The 25489-nt window shown below is 45.6% G+C and overlaps 1 protein-coding gene across 1 annotated transcript in view; it reads left to right on the plus strand.

The window, feature by feature from the left end:
• The window catches only part of LOC144953346 (uncharacterized), a 244395-nt gene that overhangs the window by 82035 nt on the left and 136871 nt on the right, over positions 1-25489 (plus strand). The window contains 4 exon segments of the mRNA XM_078883908.1: positions 7272-7413; positions 7727-7790; positions 16655-17203; positions 17205-17462. Coding sequence (XP_078740034.1) covers positions 7272-7413; positions 7727-7790; positions 16655-17203; positions 17205-17462 — 1013 coding nt within the window.

The raw sequence follows: 25489 nt of genomic DNA on the forward strand, positions 1-25489 counted from the left end.
TCATTCATGCAGGGGGTGCTGTTGTATGTGTTGGAATTATGAAAATTTTGATAAAAATAATAAAAATTAAAAATTTTCCGAAAAATGCGTAAATCGCATAAATTATGATAGTGTGTATTAATATGCATAAATTATGATAATGTGTGTAATAATATGCATAAATTATGATAATCACGGAGATAATCGTAGTAGTTTATGCGGATGCTTGCGATTATGTTAATGTGTGCAGTTATGATAATTAAGCTTAGTTTCGTTTATCCAGAGTTATATCAATCAGGATAACACGATTATCATTGATTAAACATTTACCGATTATCTTAGTGTGTGTTATGTTATTTTAGGTCTCCAGTTTAATATCTCATCACAGGATACAGTTCTAAGGAATAAGACAGTTTTGCATGGACTTGGAAAGAAGCACTCGAGACTTGGTGTTCAGCAATTTTAATTCTAAACAAACACATGACACTCTAGTATGCAAAAGCAAGTATATGTCAATAAATTCATGGGCAAGATTATGCAATTAACGAAAATGAATGACTAAAACATTCCTTATTCATGTAACTCGACGGCAGCAACTGCTTTGCACGATCAGTTGATATTGAACGCACCACCTTGAAATGGCAACCCTTTTTGAAACGCAAAGATAATTTTTTTGAAAGTCTTATTCGTGTGCGTGTTGTGTGTGCGTTGTCCCCTCGTAATATTAATTAAATTTCTTAGAGCCGGGAGTTGTGTCGTTAGCTTGTGTGGTGTGGGAGGATACAACCCGCCGCCAGCGAAGTTCCTCTCTGGGTTGGGCGTGGCCGCAGCGAGCCGTGCTGCCTTCCTCTCTCCACTGCTCGATTCAGTTTGCACGACGCTCGCCGTCGTGTTGCGCAATGATTCCGTCGTCGGATAGCGCGCAGCTCCTCCACGAGTTGGCACGACGCTCGGTGACGCCCAAGTCGTGCTGCTCGTGCGCTCTCTCTTTCTCTCCTTGATCGCTGCCGACTTCACACGGACACTCGCCCTTCAGGCGGTGTTGCTCAGGCTCTGGACAACGCGGCTGTGCGCGCTCACCGGCTTGGAGCGCTCATCCGCTGCTGCTCGTCCTTTTTGATGCTCGCTTGGTCGACGCTCGGCGATTTCTGCCCTTTTACAGGTTGATTGCTTGTCGTCACTCGTCTCTCTCTTCTCCGTGCTTTCCTTTGTTCGTGCAGCTGCCAGCTTCACTCGCACTTAACTTCGTTCTGCGAGAAGCGACACCTGCTATCGGCATCGGTGTTTGCTCCCTCACGATGCTCTGCCAGCTGGAGCACGGCTGAAACCCACCCTCGACCCAGGTTGAACTCAGACTTCTGCGACTCGAACGACCCCTCCTCGTTCCATCACTTCTCGAGGCACGACGCGCCCCAGCTCCCTTGCGAGTCCCGTCGCAACGCTGCGTCGCAAGCCGAGTCGCGAGACTGAGCGCGACTTGAACAGACTGCACTCAGGCGGTCACTCTACGACCCCTCGTCGTCCCATCTCTCCTCGAGGCACGATCTGCCCCAGCTCCCTTGCGAGCCCCGTCGCAACGCCGCGTCGCAAGCCGAGTTGCGAGACTGAGCACGACTCGAACCAGACTGCTCATTCGCTATGTGCTCTTGTGCTTAAACTCAAAAACGTGACTCCCCTCTCTGCGCATTCCTTGCGAGAGGAACAACAACGAGAGAAACAGATGTCCCAGCTATGCCAGCACAGACCCCCCCCCCTCGCGACCCTTTGACCCCTCCTCCCTCTGGGTGGGTCATTCCGAGGCCAGACCCCGCTGGAAGACAAAGGTGGTCGAGGAGATGTATGCAATACCTTATGTGGTCCTGTGTGTTACATTTATTCTTGATATTTCTTATATTTTAATGTCCTGAGGTTAAGTGCAACTAAGTTTCCACTTACGCTTCCTTAACTGTTGGAATTCGTAATTATTATTATTATTTTTTTTGGTCAGGTAGATAGAAACATACAATACAAAATAATATATATATACCGTGAATACGAGTAATACAAGGGAATTACTAATAAAAAGCCCCTATTGTTTGTTGGTTAATTCTTTTTGTTAAGTTTCTACTTTTCGGTACGGAAAACGTTTAAGGAAAACGCGAGTTGCAAAAGTTGTTTTTCTCTGCTCTGCACCCCATCCGTGTATCTCCAGATGTCTTGGGAGGTTAGTCCATCGATCTTTTTGTCCATCTGGATGTCTATGACCTCTCTGTGACCGAATTATTATCGTTTTAATGGCCCTCCATGTTTCATAGATTCCTGGTGTGCTTGTGAGGAGAAGTGGGTTGTTTTCATTGTTTAATTAAAAAATATATATATAGATATAATTTTAAAAAAAATTCTTAATTATTCTTAATATTAATAACGGAAAACAGGGCATAGATACAACAGCGCGTAGGTTTGCAGCGCCCCCTGCATGAAAACGATGGAAAGTGCAGCGTTCATCACAGATAGATGAAGTGCGCTGATATAAGAGTACGAGCGGGAAGTACCCGGCGTTGCCTGGGCGAAAAAGACACACACACACGGACTTAGACACACATGCACAGACATTCGCTTCAGATACACATGGAGTTACACACGCACATCGACGTACACACATACAGCGACTCAAACACGTAGACTCTCACACACACATGGACCTAAGCACACATGGATTTACACACATCGACTAAGAGACACACACATGGACTTACACACAACATGGACCCACGCACACACATGGACTCACATATGTAATAAACGACTCTGTCAGGCTTTCTTGGTCTCGTTTGTCGTTTATTTAGGTTCTTCGTATCGCACCCCGCTGGTCCTCGCCCGGACCCGCGCCGCCTCCGCCGCGTGCCCCGCGACGCTCCGTGTGGCCCGCACTCGCTGGTGGCCGCTCCGCTCTCTCCGTGTGCCCCGCACACGCCGCCAGCCACACCGCTCGCTCCGTGTGCCCCGCACACTCCGCTAGTCACTCACTAGCCACGTGTGCCCCGCACACTCTGCTAGTCACTCACTAGCCACGTGTGCCCCGCACACTCTGCTAGTCACTCACTAGCCACGTGTGCCCTGCACACTCTGCTAGCCCCTCACTAGCCACGTGTGCCCCGCACACTCTGCTAGCCCCTCACACTCTGCTAGCCCCGTCTACCCCACGCACACCGCTGGCCGACGGTGTGCGTAGGTCTTCGACCACGTGGCAGATGGCGCTGCTCCACCACGTGGCAGATGGCGCCATCTCTCGCACTGCCCAGCGTGGCTCCCCCTGTTCTCGCTCCGTTTAAACTTCCCGATCTCTTCCGGCTCTCTCCCTATATCCTTCCCATCACGTGACCCTGACTCCTCCTTCCCGTAATGCACCCGTCTCCGCCCCGCATTCACCTCGTCTCCCATTGGAGTCAAGGTGAGCAGTGGCTCCTCCCACACGCTCCGTGTGATTGGCGCGGAGGCCAGCAACCACCCCGTTTATGCTCGCATTACACATATGTTGAAGTGCAAATGACGACACGGAGGCAGGTCTTCAGTTAAGGGCTTGCGCCAGTTATTTATTAAGGGTTTTTGGATAAATTCCCCAGGGGTAAGTGTCCTTCACTAGGTTTCTTCACACGAATCTTCACTCTGTCTGTTCCTAGCTCGGCTAGCGCCAAGGCTCTCTCCCTCGAGTCAGATCGGGGGTTCAGCCAACACCGACCGACCGACCGAGAAAGAGCAGCACCTTCTATCACTACGGCCGGCTTGTCTCCAGACTCCCTGAGCTCTACCCCTGGCTGGCTCTTCAACCGCTCTCTTTCCCGGGCTCCTACAGTAACCCCGCGTTCGTTACGTGGTCCCCCTTAAGTACCGAGAGGAGACGTGGCGTCATCACCTCGCCCAGCGTGCATGACGTCATCGCACTGAACAACGAGCATGAGGTCACATCCCTATATTACTCCTCCACACAGAGACTCGCACACATTGGCCTCCACACATACGGACTCGCACAGACATGGACTTTAGATACACACACATGGTGTTATACACACATATCGACTCACAAACACATTGACTTACACAAATATGAACTAACAAAGATCAAAGACCCCCCATATAGCCTTAACAGACTGTAGGGGCAAGTGCTGTTAGCGAGCACCTATGGACTAACTAACACAGGGACTAACACACATACACATCGACGTACATACATCAACTGACACACATAGACACACACACAGTGACTTACATGAAGCCATGCACACACATGGACTAACACACACACATGGACTAATATGCACACTTGGACTTACACACACATCGACGTACACACACAAACATCTGGCATTGCCTGGGCAAAAAAGACACAGATACTCCGACTTACACACACACATGGACCTAAACACACACACATATGGACTCAAATACACACATCGACTCACACACACATCGACTTACACAGCAATCCCCGATGATGCCACAGCTAGAGCAATTATCTCTCTCTGGCGAGCCTTAGCGAGGAGCAGTTTCTAAACAAAGGTCTTCCCAGTACTGGCAGGTGCATCAAGGATACAAATGACTCGATTTGTAGTCTCAATGTCTTCCAAGATTTCCTTGTAGGCTTCTATTTGTGCATCCATCAGCTTTGTTTAATTTTCCCAAAAAAATGTAAGATTCTGTCAAGAATAATAGCATATTTCACTAGGATCTCTTGAGCAAGGGCATGCAGGTTGTCCCTGTAGGGTGTTGGTAGTCCCATAGACGTGAAGTATTTTCCAGCAATGGAGTGCAGTTTGTCGTGAAGGAGGATGAGGGCCTGTTTGAAGATAACATCAGAAAGTTGTCGTCCAGGTTTGTATTTTGTTATTGAACTCCTTGGAGGATGTCCTCACTCATGCCCTCTTTGTATTTTTGCCAGAGTCCCATGGGGTTAGATGGGCTGCAAACTTGATGAGTCATGCAGAAGAGCAATGTCAGTTGGAAAGGGGACTGACCAACATAAGCTTCTGTCATAGCTTTATGATTAAGGTGATCATGCGCAAGAATTGTACGAAGATTGCAAGCTTCCCTGTATGTTTGACAGACAACTCGTTCCACTGTTTATAGGTCTTGGAAAGATTTGTGCCCTTTGGCAACATTGAAAAGCATTGGGAGAAAGTAGCACTGCTGATTGTTGGGATGAACTGTGTCGACTCGTCCGAAGGCATCTGATTCACCGTCAGCAGTACTTCGCTTCTATTTTTTTTGCAGTCCATGTATAGTAGGAGGGAACTTAATGGTAGAGCAGGTTGGCAGCAAATGGGTCACTTGGACACAAACCCAAGAACGCCATCAGAGTGGTATCTTGTGGAGCCAGGGCCTGTTGTTGGGCATTTCCTTTGGTGACCAAGATGCGTTGACCATTTTGGAGGTGAAGTGCCAAATGGATGACTGTGGGGGAACGGTCATGGATGGGTAAGCCATGAATTCAGCAAATTGCCTCATTGTTGCTCATGTATATTGCTTGGAAAAAAAGTTTTGGGTCATGCACACTTTGCCCATCTGTTTTGTAAGGCAAAGACAACCATGTCAGAGCCTTTTTACTTAAAAATTTCATGGTGAAATTTCCCACTTTTTTACGTAATATATAGGATATTCAGGCTAAGCACACCCGAGGATTGTACTTTTGTTGAAAAATGAAGCTGTAAAAATTTGGCCATTATTGGCCAAAAACGGCATAGGTTAGCATGCAATTTTCTATATTGGGACGTGAACATTTCATCATAAAATGTTCCACTTTTAATCTAACACATAGCATACTAAGGGTAAATACAATTGATGAATGAACATTTTGTTGAAAAATTAAGCTATGAAAATTTGGCTTATTTTGGATAAAACTGGCATAAGTACCCAATTTTCCTTTTGGGACATGAAAATTTAATCGTGAAATTTCTCACTTTTAAAGTAATTTAGAGCATACTAATGCTTAACAAAATGGAGGAATTCAGTTTTTCTTGAAAAATCTAGCTATGAAAATATAGCAAATTTTGGCCAAGAACGGCATTGGTAAAGTATGCCGATTTGATCTTTTTACTTCAAATTTCATCGTGAAATTTTCCACTTTTAATATAATACATAGCATACTAAGGCTAAATACAATAGAGGAATTAACTTTCGTCCAAAAATAAAGCTGTGAAAGTTGGGCTTATTTGGCCTAAAATCGGCACAGTATGCCGATTAACTTTTTTATATTCGAAAATTTCATGCATGAAATTTCCCACTTTTTAACGTAATATATAGTCTACTCAGGCTAAACACAACCAAGGAATGCACTTTTCGTTGAAAAATAAAGCTAGGAAAATTGGATAAATTTTTCCAAAAAACGGCCTAGGTTAGTATGGCGATTTTATTTTTATGGACGTGAAAATGTCATCGTGAAATGTCGCCAGCGGTGTTCTGGAGAGCCAAGCCACAACATCTACAAAGTGCTGCTCACAGCGAGTAGCACCGATGGAGGTCGTCACGGCACACGAGGGGGTGGGTGGCCAGCACCACGCTCGGCCGCCTTTGTCTCCCCAGTGGCTTTGTTGACACACCGTACCGGGTACTCGTTTGAGGCTTGAGTCGAAACTCTCGCTCCCTTTATGTCAACAAACTTGAACTCTGACCCCGCTCTCTGACGTCACCGCGCAGCGTGACCTCATCGGCGTCAAACGCCAGGGGGAGGAGTTCCTCGCTAGTGACGTCATGTCACCCACCCCCCGACCACCGCGCGCTCGAGCGTGACGTCACCTCCGCTCGGCCGCTGTCGATATCTGTCCCAGTGCCAATCCTTATTTGGGCAAAGCCACGCCCAGTAACAGGCGACTCATTAACATAATGTCTTCGTGAAAGCCGTTGCGAGTTGAGAGCCGCTCATTGTGGGAGGGGAGTGTCATCGTATCCCGCAAATGACGTCATGTCGCCTGCTGCCGCGTGACGTCGCGAGGAACCAGGAAGTTGCCGCTCCGCCCATGATTCTAGATTTGAAGCTTTCGATTTCAGCAAGGAATCATCTTCTTAGGTTTTTTCGGTAAAGTCACGTAGAAAGTAAAATAAAAAATAAAATAAAAACAAAAATCACGACGTTTCGGAGGCAACACAAGTCTCCGTCATCAGGTGGGACCGTCACAGCCAGATTAGCTGTATCAAGTGAGGCAATGATTCAAGATGTAATCCCTTAAAAGCGAGTTGAGGGGGGAGGGAGAGGGAGGGGGGAGCTCATCAGTCTATGGTAGCCAATGAAAGGAACGTATGGGGAGGGAGGGGGGCGAGGCCAAAAGGGTGGCCGATGGACGTGGAAGCGCTTGTGCGCAAGCGGCCAATTACTGCACACGCCAACACAATGGAGCGATTGTGCGCAAGCGGCCAGCCACTGCACCCGCCAACACATGCTCCGCCCATGCACTGAAATCCGAGGTGAGAAATTCTCATCGCGGTGGTGGTTGTGGTGGTGGTGGTTGTTGTTTTGGTGGTTGTGGTGGTTGTGGTTGTTGTTGTTGTTCACCGAGGTAGAGCCTCGCTCTCTCGTAGGGATGTCAATTGAGTAGCAGCGAGCATGGAAGCGATGTCCAGGTTGAAACTTTACAACGCGGGCCTTGCCTCCTGCCCTCGCCTGATCGCGTTTGCTTCAAATCTCTCGCTTAAGTTTAATTTCTCTTCACCTGGCTCGCAACGTTGTAACTTTGTTTTACTTCATATATTCTCAGTTTTTCTTTTCTTTTTTTACCAGGCCAAGCCCGCTTGAGCTGCTATACCGCTCTTGTTTTCAGAAGCGACCTTCCCACAACAACAAGGTGAGGTTTGTCAACAGCGTGGTGGTGTTCATTCTAGACGCGTGGCGGTGTTCACTTTAGACGCGTGGCGGTGTTCACTCTAGACGCGTGGTGGTGTTCACTCTAGACGTGTGGCGGTGTTCACGTTAGACGCGTGGCTGTGTTCACTATAGACGCGTGGTGGTGATCACTCTAGACGCGTGGTGGTGTTCACTCTAGACGCGTGGTGGTGATCACTTTAGACGCGTGGCGGTGTTCATTCTAGACGCGTGGCGGTGTTCACTCTGGACGCGTGGCGGTGTTCACTCTAGACGCGTGGTGGTGATCACTCTAAATGCGTGGTGGTGTTCACTCTAGACGCGTGGTGGTGATCACTCTAGACGCGTGGTGGTGATCACTCTAGACGCGTGGTGGTGATCACTCTAAACGCGTGGCGGTGTTCACTCTAGACGCGTGGTGGTGTTCATTCTAGACGCGTGGCGGTGTTCACTCTAGACGCGTGGTGGTGTTCACTCTAAATGCGTGGTGGTGTTCACTCTAGACGCGTGGTGGTGATCACTCTAGACGCGTGGTGGTGATCACTCTAGACGCGTGGTGGTGATCACTCTAAACGCGTGGCGGTGTTCACTCTAGACGCGTGGTGGTGTTCATTCTAGACGCGTGGCGGTGTTCACTCTAGACGCGTGGTGGTGTTCACTCTAGACGTGTGGCGGTGTTCACGTTAGACGTGTGGCGGTGTTCACTCTAAACGCGTGGTGGTGATCACTCTAGACGCGTGGTGGTGTTCATTCTAGACGCGTGGCGGTGTTCACTTTAGACGCGTGGCGGTGTTCACTCTAGACGCGTGGTGGTGTTCACTCTAGACGTGTGGCGGTGTTCACGTTAGACGCGTGGCGGTGTTCACTATAGACGCGTGGTGGTGATCACTCTAGACGCGTGGTGGTGTTCACTCTAGACGTGTGGCCGTGTTCACTTTAGACACGTGGCGGTGTTCATTTTAGACGCGTGGCGGTGTTCACTCTGGACGCGTGGCGGTGTTCATTCTAGACGCGTGGCGGTGTTCACTCTGGACGCGTGGCGGTGTTCACTCTAGACGCGTGGTGGTGTTCACTCTAGACGCGTGGCGGTGTTCACTCTAGACGCGTGGCGGTGTTCACTCTCTGCATGTGGAGTGAGGACAACCGGGAGATCCGGAGATAAATCCACGCGACCATGGGGAGAGAGAGACACGTAAACTCCAAATATACAGCAGGCGTCAGGGTTGGGATCGAACCCACGACTTCCTGTATGCCATGACAGGTAGTTAACATCTCACCACCAGGAGAGAGACATGCAGCCTCGGCTGTGTTGGTTGTTCCTCAATGAATTACTTGGAGTGAGGAAGCATTAATACTGAGCAGATGAAGGTGGCCAGGCATGGGTCTGGACACACCACCACCTGTGAACCGTGTCACTGAAAAACCCTGAAAAATTGATTCTTGTAAGAAAGAAAAAAGCTGAAAGAAATCAATTTAACTAAATGGGATGTTTTTCACTGAAGGAAATTTAACCTTAACCCACTTCTACGTAATGTCGATTTTGGCAACTCGGGAAGGGAATGACGTGGCAACCTGAAAATAGTCGTGTTCACTGATTAATTCCAGACAGCATAAGCTGTGAAAATTTCATGATGCCAGAGCTCAGCGTTGGAGAGTTTTTGCTGCTTCACACAAACAAACATATGTAATTTCTGCTTTATATTTAAGATAGCAGTTGTACCTGTTATTCACACGGATATGTATTGAAACTCCGAGAAGCCAATGGCTTCATCGGCCAGGAGCGAAGCGCCACCTAAAATCTCCCGGCACGCTGTTAACAGCTCTAGAAGTACGGCACACGAAGAGCCATATGGTAGGGGTACGCGTTGCAGAGCGCTTAACTCAGGTGTGTTGCGGGTTGATTCCACACACTCCATGGTCATTTCTCCCCCCCCCCCCCTCCCAAAATACAAAAGTCTATTTTTATAGTTATTACATTGTGTACAGTATGGAACCTACCCACATGCCAAATTTCAAGTGTGTTGCATATTGGGAAGTATGCAAAACATTTCGAACAGACACACACATATCCACACATTTCCCTTTGATATATAGACTAGCTTTACTACCCGGCTTCGCCCGGGACTTGGATTCTTGTCTTGGATTAAAACACGGCCTACGCGGAGTGTTTGGGGGGGGTGACGTCAGCAAGCACACTGTGAAACGCTTCCGCATGCGGGTGTGACATCACAGATGTGATGACAGATGTGATGTCACTGCTCACTTGCATGCAAAATATATGCATTATTGCACCCCTTCCCCAAGATACAAAAGTCTGTTTTTATATTCTTAGGTTTTTTCGGTAAAGTCACGTAGGTAAAAATTTTTAAATTAAAATTAATAAAAGTAAAATAAAATAAAAATATAAATAAAAATCACGACGTTTCGATTGCAACACAAGCAATCATCATCAGGTATAAATGAAATAGCAACAAAACATTCTAACCAGAAAAACTATAGACAGACATATAAGCAGACAGATATCACCAAGATACATAGAGAGAGAGTAACACAGGTACAGAGAGGGAGATCGTCTCTGTTAAGTGGCCTTAAATAGGCAGAGGGGGCGGGGGCAGAGAGATGGAGGGGGTTAGATAAAAAATTAACATGTCAATGAGTGCGGAAAATGCGTAACAAATTAACATGTCAATGAGTGCGGAAAACGCGTAGTAAAGAAAGCAAGTTTGAACATTAGGAGAGAGGGAGAAAGAACACACTAAATTAAATAACCTAGCAAAATATCGAAATGTTATGTAATACAACACAGAGAGTCGGTCAACACACAACGCATAGCCTGGTCGATTACGTATTTCAAAGATTGCTAAGTTAGAATTTAAGTGTGAAAATTCCAAAGAAAGACAAAGCATAAAACAAAAGGAACGGAGACACACAGACAGAGCAGAACATAAGAACGACAAAAAACGAGTGTAGACAGAAAAAAGTACACTAAATACATAGGCAGATAGAGAAAACAAAAACCCAGAGAGAGAGAAAAAAAGGTAAACTTGGAACTTCCCCGTCCATCTCTCTGCCCCCGCCCCCTCTGCCTATTTAAGGCCACTCAACAGAGACGATCTCCCTCTCTGTACCTGTGTTACTCTCTCTCTATGTATCTTGGTGATATCTGTCTGCTTATATGTCTGTCTATAGTTTTTCTGGTTAGAATGTTTTGTTGCTATTTCATTTATACCTGATGATGATTGCTTGTGTTGCAATCGAAACGTCGTGATTTTTATTTTTATTTTATTTTACTTTTATTAATTTTAATTTTAAAATTTTTACCTACGTGACTTTACCGAAAAAACCTAAGAATATGAATCCTTGCAGTCACGAAAGCTTCAAATCTATTTTTATACTTCTTGCATTGTGTACAGTCTGAAAGCTACCCACATGCCACATTTCAAGTTTGTTGCATGTCGGGAAGTATGCTAAACATTTCGAACAGACATATTCACAAACTTCCCTTTTTTATATATAGATAAATCAGCATTTTGCGACCGCCACCGTGTGGCATATTATTATGTGCCAGGGACTCTTGAGAGGACAACAGTCCAAGACCATAATTTGCAATAAGTAACAGCAAAGCAGTTACAAGCGACTCGTAGAATTGTGCGCAGTTGCGTATACAGTACACGACTTCCCTGAAGGCAAACACCTTCAGCGAGTGCGATGCCGATCACACGAGTCGAATAAAAAGCAAGGGACAAGTCCTTACTAATAACTCTTAACTAACAACTTTGAAGCTTTCGTGACTGCAAGGATTCATACTCTTAGGTTTTTTCGGTAAAGTCACGTAGGTTAAAACTTAAGTAAAATAATAATAATAAATTAAAATAAATCAACTAAAATCACAACGTTTCAGAGGCAACACAAGCCTCCTTCATCAGGTGTCAAAAGGCACAGCAAAATAACTGTAGTGGGAGTTATTTGTAATGGGGCATTTAATATATAGGGTAAGAGGAAGGGGGAGGAGCCAAGGGGGACGGGTGCAGGATGGGGGGGGTTGCGGTGTGGGTGGAGCCAGGAATGTGAAAATAGTAAAACGTTGTAGGAAGGTGAAAATAGTAAAACGGCGTCTAAATAGTCATTGGAGGGAGGACAAAGTGTAGGATGGGGGAGGGGGGGGGTTAGGATGTGGGTGGAGCCAGGAAGGTGAAGGTGGAACTAAAAGACGGCGTCACGGATGGTGGAGGAGGGACGCAGAGCGGGGGGAGTGGCGATTTAAGTTTAACATGGTTAATCACATCTTTCCAATGATTGCTCAATTTGAATCCATCTTCTCGGGTGAAGTTATGTCTGTGTTTGTATATCTGTATGGCTTCATGGACAAATTTTTGGTGGTATCCAGCCGGCTTGCAGAGTACCTTCGTATCGGAGAAAACTATATCATGATCACCCACAGCATTGTAACAATGATTGGCAATGGCTGAAGAATTTGTTCTGCCATGTTTCAAATCTGATTTGTTTTCGCGAATTCGGTCCGAAATATGTCGTTTCGTCTCCCCAATATACAAGTCCCCGCAGGGACAACTCAATTTGTAAACACCGGGGTACTGTAAGTCCGGAATGACATCCTTTACGGATGGGATCAGATCCCGGATTTTATGTACTGTACTGAATCGGACTTGGATCTTATGTTTGTTTAGAATTTTGGAGATCTTTTTGGTCACGCCTGCTATGTATGGCAACATGACAGTTTTGATCGGAGTTTCAAGTGGTTGTTTCTGTATGGTGGGAGAAACAGCTTGGCGGATAGTGCGGTCAGAGTGTCCGTTCATCTTGAGGGCCAAATGTACATGTTTCAGTTCACTGGCCAGGTGGTGTTGGTCAGAGATGCAATGAGCTCTCTGGTATAGTGTTTTGATGAGAGAATTCTTTTGAGCCGGATGATGGTGGGAATCAGGTTTCAAGTAGGAATCTGTATGGGTGGCCTTCCTGTAAACACAATGTCCCAAGGATCCATAAGGTCTCCTCTCAAACAGAACATCCAAGAATGGTAGTTTGCCATCTTTCTCCACTTCCATGGTGAATTTGATGGATGGGTGTCTGGAATTGATGTGGTCCAGAAACATGGTTCAATGCTGGGAGGCCATGTGGCCAAATGACGAAAGTGTCATCCACATATATCTTCCCCAGGGAAGGACGCCTGGATAGCATCTGATTCAAACTTTTCCATGAACACATTGGCTATCACTGGTGACAAGGGGGAGCCCATGGGGGTACCCTCATTCTGTTTGTAGAAGGTGCCATTCCAGGTAAAGTAAGTGTTGGTGAGGCAATGCCTAACCAGCGCAGGTACATCCGAGTTCAGTCCATGTTGGACCAAGTCTTCGATTTTTGTTAAGGTGTCAGGAACTGGGACTTTGGTAAACAGAGATACCACATCAAAACTGACGAGCATATCATCAGGAGACAGTACCATGTCCTTGACCATAGAGACCAATTGGGTTGAGTTAAGTACTGCTGTCGAGGTCTTGCCAGTGAAGGGGAGCAGAGTATCTGATAGAAAACGGGCCAGTTTGTAGGTAGGAGAGTTGATTGTACACTATGGGTCGTAGTGGGGAGCCTTCTTTATAGATCTTGGGAAGACCATAGAATCTGGGAGGTCTTGCAGCCGAGGGTTTTAAGGAGGGACGTTTGGTTGGTTCGATTAGGGACGTCGAACTCGTAATGATCTTGTTGGTCTTTGTCGTTAGGCTGTTAGTCGGATCCTACTGATGATCTTGTTGGTCTTTGTCGTTAGGCTGTTAGTAGGATCCTACTAACAGCCTGATGACAAAAACCAACAAGATCGAACCAACCAAACGTCTTTTGCGAGGATTCATGTCTGCATTTACCACAATACTTGCAGTCAAATGCAAACAAAACACACTATGATAATATATGCATTTTTCGATTTAAAGCTTTCGTGACTGCAGGGATTCATCTTGGTTTTTTCGGTAAAGTCACGTAGAAGGGAAGTAATAAAATAATAAAAATAAAACATAATAAAATAATTCTCACGACGTTTCGGCTACAACGCAAGCAGCCGTCTTCAGGTAAAGAATGAGACACTGCCAAGCTAGGAGCTTATATATAAGCTGAGTTGGGGGTGTAAGAAGAGCGCCTTAACAAAAGAATGTGCATATCAAGAGTAATTTAGCATATTCATGGGAAATGCATAGGAGGTGGGCGGGGGGGTTTCAAAGTCATATTATGCCCATGCATTATGCAGGATCAGCAGCACCAAAGGGAGGGTGCAGGGGGTAGCATTAACAAAGGGAGGGAATGTTAATAATATGTAGAAGCCAGAAGAACTCCCTCATCAAGACTCTATACCATAGAGCCCAATGCATCTCCGACCAGGAACACATTGCCAGTGAACTCAAACACGTACGCCAAGCTCTTAAGGCTAATGGTTACTCCGACTACACAATCCGTAAAGCCATCACTCCAACCATCAAGAAGGATCCGGTTGAGGAGCCTTTCAAAACCATCACCTTACCCTACATTGCTGGGGTCACAAAAAAGATCTCCAAAATCCTGATTAAACACAAGATTCAGGTCCGATTCAACACAGTACATAAAATCCGTGATCTGGTCCCATCTGTAAAAGACGTGGTTCCAGACATACATTACCCTGGCGTCTACAAACTAAGTTGCCTCTGTGGTAGCAGTTACATTGGAGAAACCAAACGACATGTCTCGGACCGCATCCATAAACATAAAGCAGACCTGAAACACGGTAGGACAAACACCTCAGCCGTGGCAGATCACTGTTACAATTCAGTGGGCTCACATGACATTGACTTCTCCAAGACAGAGGTTCTCTGCAAGCCATCTAGCTACCATGAGAGATTCGTTCATGAGGCGATCCACATATACAAACACAGAGACAATTTCAACCGAGAAGATGGATTCTGGCTCAGCAATCATTGGAAGGACGTAATAAACCATTTCGGATCTTAACTGATTGTTGTTCACGTTTACGGTGACTTTCAGACCGCAGTCCACTCGCTGGCATTAACTGTGTATCTTGTGTTCTCCACAGGGAATGCATTATTTGCTCCGCTGCGGGTCTTCGGCCACCGCTCTCCCATTCACATGTTTCATTGCTTCTACATACTATTAACATTCCCTCCCTTTGTTAATGCTACCCCGTGCCCCCTCCCTTTGGTGCTGCTGATCCTGCATAATGCATGGGCATAATATGACTTTGAAACCCCCCCGCCCACCTCCTACGCATTTCCCATGAATATGCTAAATTCCTCTTGATATGCACATTCTTTTGTTAAGGCGCTCTTCTTACACCCCCAACTCAGCTTATATTTAAGCTCCTAGCTTGGCAGTGTCTCATTCTTTACCTGAAGACGGCTGCTTGCGTTGTAGCCGAAACGTCGTGAGAATTATTTTATTATGTTTTATTTTTATTATTTTATTACTTCCCTTCTACGTGACTTTACCGAAAAAACCAAGAATATATATGCATTGTTCTTGAAACTGATTGGTCCACACCAAGGGATGGCTTTTTTTGAGCCTCGACCCAATTGGTGCTCCACCAGAGGACGCCAATTGGTGCTCGACCAGAGGACGCCAAAAGGCGTACAGCTCACACATTATCATAGTGTGTTTTTGCGGTTGGGGGTTGTGAGGGGTCCTACGATCCCTCGCAAACACTCCCAATGGCCGGGGGGGCTACGGACGTACTGGCCTGCAACGGCAGACATGCAGACCTCGGTGAGGGACTCTGGGGTCACCCGCGTCCCTCACGGAGGTCCGCACCTCGGCTGAGAAACGTATATAAGGCAGACCTCTGGAGAGGTCCTGGCAGTTGAAGACGACCAGTTGAAGCAAGAAGACCTGCTAGAATAGGACCCTGGACCCCTAGCTTCGCCGTCTTTTTAAGGGCCGAAGCTCTGTGAGGCCAGTGGTGGACCCTGGGTCTCCCATAGGATATTATAGCCAGAGGACCTGGAGCACAGCCGGGGCAGGCATGTTACGTAGGAGGCGTATAATATACCGAGTGGAAGTACTCGAGATAAACTGTACGAGGAGTTGATGTTTAGTAGTTAGGGCGCGTGTATATAATAAAGACGTGCCCCCAACAAAGTGTCTCCGGAGAAAACACGACACAGAAATGAATCCTCGTAAGGTTTCAGTTTTGTTGCCAGAAAAAAGGGGAAAACTCCTATTATTAACTCCTATCATTTTTCATTGCTGGAGGGTTTGCCCCCCTCCCTACCTTAAAATACTGGCTCCGCCCCTGAGTGTGTGACAGTGTCAAGTTTGTATTTGCAGTAAAGTCTATTAATTCTATTGAGCACGGAGGTTATATCAAAACGGTAGTTTATTTTTGTTTTCCTCTGGAAGTCTTTGTAAGATTGGAGTCAGGAAGTTATCACAGCCCACGTGCAGCTGAAGTCGGAACTTCATACCAGCATTCAAGGACATCTGTGCCTGGCTTCATACCTCAAAGTTGCAATTGAACATTAATTTATGCATTTGTGCATAACACAAATAGTATTTTTTTCAGCACCCTTTGCTATGTCAGCTGAATTTAGCTTTCATAAATAGTCATTTTGAAGCCAGACAGCCGAAATCGTGTGCTCGGAGTTTGGGTTAACATTAATTTTGAAGATACTAGGGCTTCCAGGCATGTTTATAACCATTTGCCCTCTCATTGTGTGCCATAACAGCCCGTGTGATGAATTTGGGACACTTTTTCACTATCATGAATATATGTATAAGTATAGACGTGTAAGTCACGTGTGACTATATATGCATTGATACTGATGTGTAGATGGTGTGGATATATTTTTCTGTCTACAGCTGTCGCTTCCTCTGCAGAATTGGTCTGATGGAGCAAAGGCACTCGGCGCGGCTCGGTGCAAAAAGGCAACAATGTGACCTGCGTGCCAACAGCACAGATCGTACTGACCATTTGACACAGCACCAGAGAACTCACACAGCAGAGAAACCCGTCAAGTGCAGTGTATGTGGGAAAACTTTTGCACAGTCATCTACTCTTGTAAAACACCAGAGAACACGCACAGGAGAGAAACCCTTCAAGTGCAGTGTGTGTGGGAAGGCATTTTCACAGTCAGCTACTCTTGTTGCACACCAGAGAACACACACAGGAGAAAAACCCTTCAAGTGCAGTGTGTGTGGGAAGGCGTTTGCACGGTCATCTACTCGTGAAGTACACCAGACAACACACACGGGAGAGAAACCCTTCAAGTGCAGTGTGTGTGGGAATGCGTTTGCACAGTCATCTGTTCTTGTAATACACCAGAGAACCCACACGGGAGATAAACCCTTCAAGTGCGGTGTGTGTGGGAAGGCGTTTGCACATTCATCTACTCTTGCAGAACACCAGAGAACACACAGGAGAGAAACCCTTCAAGTGCAGTGTGTGTGGGAAGGCATTTGCACAGTCATCTGCTCTTGTAAAACACCAGAGAACACACACGGGAAAGAAACCCTTCAAGTGTGGTGTGTGTGAGAAGGCGTTTGCACGGACATCTACTCTTGTAGAACACCAGAGAACACACACGGGAACGAAACCCTTCAAGTGCAGTGTGTGTGGGAAGGCGTTTACACTTTCACCAAATCTTCAAAGACACCAGAGAACACACAAGCATCACAATATCCACAAGGAGTGGAGTCTGAAATCAGCTTGTGAAAGTCAAAGTGATGCAATGAGTCCATCCCTCATGAAACAAGAACCGGAAGAAAATCCCAGCTTGGATACTTTGAAAGGTATCGAGGTGAAACGTGAAGATGTGAAGGTGAAATGTGAAGAAGTGATGGTGAAGAGCGAAGAAGTAAAGGTAAAATGTGAAGATGAAGATTCAACTCCAAAATCGGACCTTCACATCGTTGGAGGCAACGTGAAGCAGGAGGAGAAATCTCACTGTGAGGCAGAGCGAGGCAACTCCCAGCAGTTTGTGGAAGTGGAGGTGTGGGTTGACTTCCTCCGAGACAATAGAAAGTCAAATGGAGACCCGGGAGATGTGTACGCTTGAGACGATGTCGCTCCAATAGACGCACCTTTGTCACAGGCCTTTAATGACAAGAATGTGAAGTTGAACACTCGGTTCCTAGGTTCAACCTGCAGGGTAAGAGCGGCCAGTCTTTGTGGACCTGTGTGTTGGGTAGATTTCTAACCAGGAGCGAGAGCCAATAAGCTCCCAAGCATTCACTGTTATAAATTGAATTTATATGGTGCTTACTTAATCGCCTCGGCAACTCGGAGTTTTGTATCGTATCTCGTTTCAAACACTCGAAGAGCACCCCCAAATAGCAGCTGCCCCTGTGTGGCACAAGGTGGTGGCCCTGCACCGGCCTGCATGTAGACAAGAGCCTGTCAGTAGAGGGCGATGGTTGATGTGGCACCTTGGTTGTGGAGTTTGTAGGTAATGTTTGGAATTTGCTCAATTTTGACCCAGACACCAGCATTCGTTTTGAATGGCGCAATAGTATTAGTTAAAATGATTGTCAATAATTTAGAATGATTACTTGTCTGATGGTGTGCGTACATGTAACATTTTGTCTATAAGGGTCAAACATTGAATAAGTGATGTTAGGACAAAGTTTGTGTTTTGCAAGTAACCTGTACAGATCACTCGGGTGAGACTCATTGTTCTTGTGATACAGGTCAAAGGGTACTTTTGTGTTTTCAGGAAGCGTCTGCCTCTGGAGCAACTCATTGTCTTTTAAATAGCGAGCACGCTCGGATCATTAATCAGTTACAAGGCCTACCAATTAAAAGTTACACGAAAAGGAGGAACATTCTCTACAACACGAATTATAATTTTGTATTATGTGTTGACATACATTTTATCGAATTAGGACGAGAAATGGTCCTTGCTGATTGTAAAGTGACGAAAAAAATTGCACACGAGCGACACATCCACGCAAGCTCCCGATGCTCCGTTTTGAAGTTTGAAAATGAAACAACTTTGAATTGTATTATGTTTTGAATTAGATAAATGTACTTCGTCATTAAAAGCTTATTCATTGAAAACGATATTTCGTGTGAATTTTCTCTCGTGAAGTAGATGGCCTTGCTGGGGGTTCAGTTTGATGCGGACTTTCACCTGTTTGGGATCGCGGGATCGAGATGAGGCGACACAGAGCTGGCCGTGCGATAAGACCGCCGTCTGCAGATCGATTCCAACGCGATCGAACGTCTGTCCCTGCCCCTCCGTTGTTTATGCAGAGGGCGCGTCGGTTTGCAGCGCCCCCTGCATGAAAGCGACGGAACGTGCAGCGTTCGTCACGAAGTTGTGCGTAAGCGCCATAACAAGGCGCTGTAAGCTGACCTGCCACCAAGTGCACTGGTCAACAGGGAGCAGGCGAGAGAGAGCGAGGTGCGTAGGGGTCGACCAAAGGTTAAACCCCCGGCCCCCCACCGTGACCGGAGACTAACACCCCTGACCCCCCACTCGTCCCTAAGGCCCATTAAGATCTTTCAGAAGGTTCTGGGACGGGGGGGGGGGGTCAGGAGGGGAGGGGTGATCCCGACCTGGGGATAAAAGGCCGGCCCTCTGGACGGACCGGGCAGTGTTCACCAACTCAAGCCTGAGGACATCCGAAGACCTGAAGACTGGAACATCACCCGGGGACCCTCAACCGAGGCTCTTGTTAGAGCCGGGTTGTAGCGTACCCGAGGTGAGCTCAGACACTCTGGGACCCTCCCCCAGCTCTAGCCAGAGCCGGGTTGTAGCGGACCAGAGGTGAGCTCCAGTACCCTGGGTGAGACGGGTCGTCCAGTCTTCCCTTAACGCCGGGATAAGGGACCCGTGGGTGGCAGAGCCCGGAGTGTGCAGGCTGCGATAGAAACGAGGCTGTCACTCCCGTAGGCTATCGGGTGGAAGGGGTGGTACCCCTTCGTGTTTCAGTCGTGTGTAGAGCCGAGTTCGAAAGAGTTATAATAAACGTGTTGCCTCAACCAGACGTCCCCGTGTGGTTAGTTAAGGACACAACACTTATATAAAAGAGTATAGCCAGCGGGTTTTCAAAGTACCTTCGTTTTACAGAAATCAATTTCGCGTGAGCCCACCGCATTGAAACAATGCTCAGCTGAGCGAGGCGAGCCCCGGGAGTGGGGGGGGCTCACCTCATCTTTGTCACGTGCCGTAGCTCACGTGAGGACGATCGCTCGTGTTGCGATCGAAACGTCGTGATTTATTTATTATGATTTTATTTGTTCTACCTACGTGACTTTACTGAAAGAACCAAAGAGGATGAAAGACGTCTTGTCTGCTGATCTTGTTCATATCCGTGTACATCGATATCCCACATTGCTTACACGTTCACACCACACACAATGAAATAAATAGAAACTAGAACGACTTCTGGGGATGGGCAAATATCGAGGAAACTTTCAATGGAGCGAGTTCAGTTAGTTCGATTCAACACCTCTCTGCCCGTCTGTGTCTCTGTTCGCCTCTGTGTGTTTCTTTCTGCATGTGTCTATGTCGTCTCTGTGTTCCTCTTGTCTGTGTCTGTCCACCTGTCTTGTCTGTGTGTGTCTGTCTATCAGCGTCTGTCCAACCGGAGTCAACGACTGTCAGTAGCAGCAGGCTCCCGTTCAACTCCCACGGCTACACGCCACTCAAACTTGCTCCCAACACACAAAGACAAACATCCCCCGTGTAAACTGGACAGAATGTCAGGGCAAGTGCTGTTAGCGAGCACCTAATACAAACACAAAGATCCCCCGTATAGCCTGCACAGAATGTTGGGGCAAGTGCTGTTAGTGAGCATCTAAGACAAAGACCCCCCATATAGCCTGGACAGACTGTAGGGGCAAGTGCTGTTAGCGAGCACCTAACACAAACAGAAAGATCCCCCATATAGCCTTAACAGTTTCATTTCATTTTCATGTATTTGGTATAGCCCTGTGAGCCATTCGGCTCTTGAATCGGGTGCAACCGCAACAAATAAAAAACAAAAACATGAACTAGAAAACATCTCAAAGTGACTATGCGCAAACAGAAAAATCCATGGAAAAACTGCAAAGTATTCCAGAAAAAAGCACCGTACACCAACGCTGTGCAAAAATCCCAGTGGGATGCCAGTCAAACAACAACAACAACCACAAGACAACTTAGATTAAAGCCATCATTCTAACTCCGTATTACAACAAACATGGCTAAACCAAAAATATTTTTGAAATCACTAAAATAAAGCCATAAGCAATGTAACAGTGATCATAGAAACTGTGACCGAAATTTCACAATAAACGACAAAAAACATGTACCACCAAGAAATGGTAAATCTTCTTGGTTCTTTCGGTAAAGTCACGTAGAATGAAAATAATAAAATAATAAAAATAAAACAATAAAATAATTCTCACGACGCTTTGGCCACAACGCAAGCATCCGTCCTCAGGCGAAGAACAGGTCTGTCAGAAAGACAGCGTCTGAATGAACACCACCAGGCTTGGCAGCGTATATTTAAGCTGGGTTGGAGGGGGAAGAGCGCCTTGACAAAGGAATTTGCATATCAAGTGGGATTTAGCATATTCATGGTAAATGCAGGTATGTGATTAGTACTACTTATGCCCGTGCATTATGCAGGATTAGCAACACCAAAGGAAGGGGATATGGGAAATGCAGGTATGTGATTAGTACTACTTATGCCCGTGCATTATGCAGGATTATCAGCATCAAAGGGAGAGACTATGGGAAATGCAGGTATGTGATTAGTACTACTTATGCCCGTGCTTTATGCAGGACCAGCAGCATCAAAGGGAGGGGATGGGGGTAGCATTAACAAAGGGAAGGAATGTTAATAGTATGTGGCTGCAGTTAATAAACAACCACGTAAAAAACGAAAGTATAAACTACATAGTATCATCAGTATACTAACTATACTTTCCAATAAGCTGAGCTACTAAAAGTAAGTAATACATTACAATTCTACGTCGCAAAACATATAATATGCTTCTAGCTAAACTTTTTTCTCTTACATCACACGGGTCTACCCCGTACTATATACTACCATAGACAAACTCAACATTAAATTATATACTGTATTACTATACACCACTCTATACCTTCGACTATAATATTATTCTACCCATCCTACTGTATACCACATTGCTGTATATTCACTATACATTTACGATACTGTATATTACCGTATACATTGTATTAAACATTACAATTTTATACTATTTATACAATCTGCTATACTCTATACCATTGACCTTCGCGTGAAAGATACTAAGAGGAAGCAACGAAATATGTCAATGGGAGAGTGGTGAAAGGAGACTGGCAGGGGAGCAAAGAATCCATTCGCTGTGGAGAATACAAGATATTTTGTCAATGCCAGTGAGTGGACTGCGGTCTTTTTTACGTGGTTGTTTAGTAACTGCAGCTACATACTATTAACATTCCATCCCTTTGTTAATGCTACCCCCATCCCCTCCCTTTGATGCTGCTGGTCCTGCATAATGCACGGACATAATATGACTTTGAAACCCCCCCCACCTCCTACGCATTTACCATATATATGCTAAAATCCTCTTGATATGCAAATTATTTTGTCAAGGCGCTCTTCTTCCAACCTCCCCCCTCCAACCCAGCTTAAATATACGCTCCAAGCTTGGTGGTGTTTCGTTCTTCACCTGAGGACGGCTGCTTGCGTTGTGGCTGCATTTTAATTATGTTTTATTTTTATTATTTTATTACTTCCCTTCTACGTGACTTTACCGAAAGAACCAAGAAGATAAATCCCAGCAGTCACGAAAGCTTTAAATCGAAATTTAATGCGATTCTTGCCCTGTACCCCCCACAGTTCACATATCCGACCCCTGGTTCGATTTAACAGATAATTTACATACATATGTATAGAGTGCGATTTAATACTTCTAATGAGATTAAAATATCGTACCTCCGTTTATGGTGGTATAAATTATTAAACCAGTTGATAGTTTATAGACGTTAAATGTTCAGTGTTATTGTTTATAGTGTTATCAGTTTACGTGTTTTTAAGTACAGGTGATCCCCGGTATACTTCGGTATTCTGGACCTGAACGTTGCAAAACTATTCCTAACGAAGACATTTCCCCACCAGAGCGCAAGCAGCTAATGAAAAGAACACGGGCCGGCGGGAGCACGTGCTTCCATGGTTGGTCAGGGAGAGGGCATGGTTGTATTGCCCACAGGTGCCATCGGGTATGTCCGCCCATGGCCGGTTCCGGTCGAGGTCATCGAGGTGGGTGATGTAAAGACAGTGCGTCAACTAAGGGACAAGTGGTGACAACAAGATAGAGAGATTTCGAGAAGGGAAGGCGGGACCAAGTGTGGACGGAGGTTCATGCTGAGAATACGAGAGGGGGAGAAACGAGGTTCGGGGCTGTGTTGGCGGGGATTAGGGTCGAGGCTGGTTGCCGTCTCGTCATCGTTGCTATATTTTGACGCCTGGGTCCTAAGCCGCGTTAAAGGCTAAATAAAAGAACCCTCTGTAGTCTGAGTCTGGAGTCATTACAATTTTAAGGATTCATAATTGCACTGGCTTATATTGGGTTTGTTCGATTATTTATATATTCATACTGAATATTGCTATTTGATGCCATTGAGATGGAACATTCATCCAGCAGTGGACAGCTTAATCCTAATACCACTAAAGTGTTATTCAAATAATTGTAATCCCATCCTGATCCTGCACCTTCATGTTTCACATTTCCCACCATTGGTTTGCCCGTGCATATTACATGTTACATGCATACATGCTACATACAGACATATCTCATGCATACATATTACATGCAGACATGTTACATACTGACGAGCAAAGTGTGATTCCTAGAGGACCACGGTGTGAAGCTAAGAATTCGAAAGAGATTCGATTATCACACTTCAATGTACGGTGTTCTAATCTGTAACACTAGTTTATGATGTATTTTTATAGCATTATAATATATCGCTCATAGCTTATATTGTTAGAGTTCACAGCATTATAGTTTACTATAACACTAGTTTGTAGTGTTATTTTAAAGCGTTACAATGTGTAGCCCATAGTTTAAAGGTTATGTTGTTAGAGTTTATAATGTTAGAGTATACAATGTGAGTTTATATTTTGAGAGTTTGTGGTTGTGCCCTGTTCTCGTGGGACCCGACACGGATTTGGAAATAATTGCTATGATCATGTCTGAGCTGGGATGAGCGACTAATGTTTACTTTGTTTAATCATAACTGTGTGTAGGTTAGTGCCATCGGTGCTTAGTGAATACTATTTATGAATGGACTCATACTTCTTCTTGGTTCTTTCGGAAAAGTCATGTAGAAGGGAATTAATAAAATAATAAAAATAAAACATAATAAAATAATTCTCACGACGTTTCGGCCACAACGCAAGTAGCCGTCTTCAGGTGAAGAATGAAACACTGCCAAGCTTGGAGCGTATATATAAGCTGGGTTGGAGGTGGAAGAAGAGCGCCTTGACAAAAGAATTTGCATATCAATAGGAATTTAGCATATTTATGGGAAATGCGTAGGAGGTGGGCGGGGGGGTTTTCAAAGTCATATTATGCAGGATAAGCAGCATCAGAGGGAGGGGGTAGTATTAACAAAGGGAGGGAATGTTAATAGTATGTAGAAGCCACGAAGCATGTCAATGGGAGAGCGGTGAGACAACAGCAGCAACAACAGCAGCGACAACAACAGCAGCAACATCAAATTTCGAGGGCAACGCAGCTACTTCCGATTCTTCTGCCCAGCTGTTTGTTGTCGGGACCTGCTCTCGCAGGACCCCACACGTCTTTGGAAATGATTGCGATGATCATGTCTGAGCTGAGAATTAAGTCACTCAAGATTACTTTGTAGGTTAGTGTCATCGTGACTATGTTAATACTACTCAGGAATGAAATCACACTGCTGTATGACCGACGTTGTACTAATTTTGGTTGATCGAGTAGAACAAGGCACGTGCCATGTCCAGACGACTTCTTATCAACAACAGTGTCCTTAAATATGATGCTAAAATAAATGTTAACACTGGATTAAACGTGCACCTCTTAACCCCTCCCTCGCATTTACGACTAACGATTTGCATTTGTACATAACATACATTAAAGCCCATTAAAATGCTAATACGACCATATTATTATTCTAAAATTTGAATGCGATTCTTGCCCTGTACCCCCCCCCCCCCCACAGTTCACATATCCGACCCCCGGTTCGATTGAACAGATAATTTACATACATGTGTAGAGTGAGATTTTAATACTTCTAATGAGATTTAAATACCGTACCTCCGTTTATGGTGCTATAAATTATAAAACACGTTGATAATTTTGTTGTCGTTTAATGTTGAGTGTTATTGTTTATAGTGTTATCAGTTTACGTGTTTTTAAGTGCAGGTGATTCCCGGTGTACTTCGGTATTCTGGACCTGAACGTTGCGAAACGATTCATAACGAGAACCTTTCCCCACCAGAGCGCAAGCCGCTAATGAAAATAACTCGGGCGACGGGTCACGTGCTTCCATGGGCAGTGGGGGACAGGGCATGGTTGTATTGCCCACAGGTGCCACCGGGAAAATCCCCCAAGTTCGCCCATGGCGGGGTCAGGTAGAGGTCATAGAGGTGGGTGATGTAAAGACAGTGCGTCAACTAAGGGACAAGTGGTGACAACAAGATAGAGAGAGTTCG

Source organism: Lampetra fluviatilis, chromosome 74 (assembly GCF_964198595.1).
Source record: "Lampetra fluviatilis chromosome 74, kcLamFluv1.1, whole genome shotgun sequence".
In the NCBI taxonomy this organism is placed as follows: Eukaryota; Metazoa; Chordata; class Hyperoartia; order Petromyzontiformes; family Petromyzontidae; genus Lampetra; species Lampetra fluviatilis.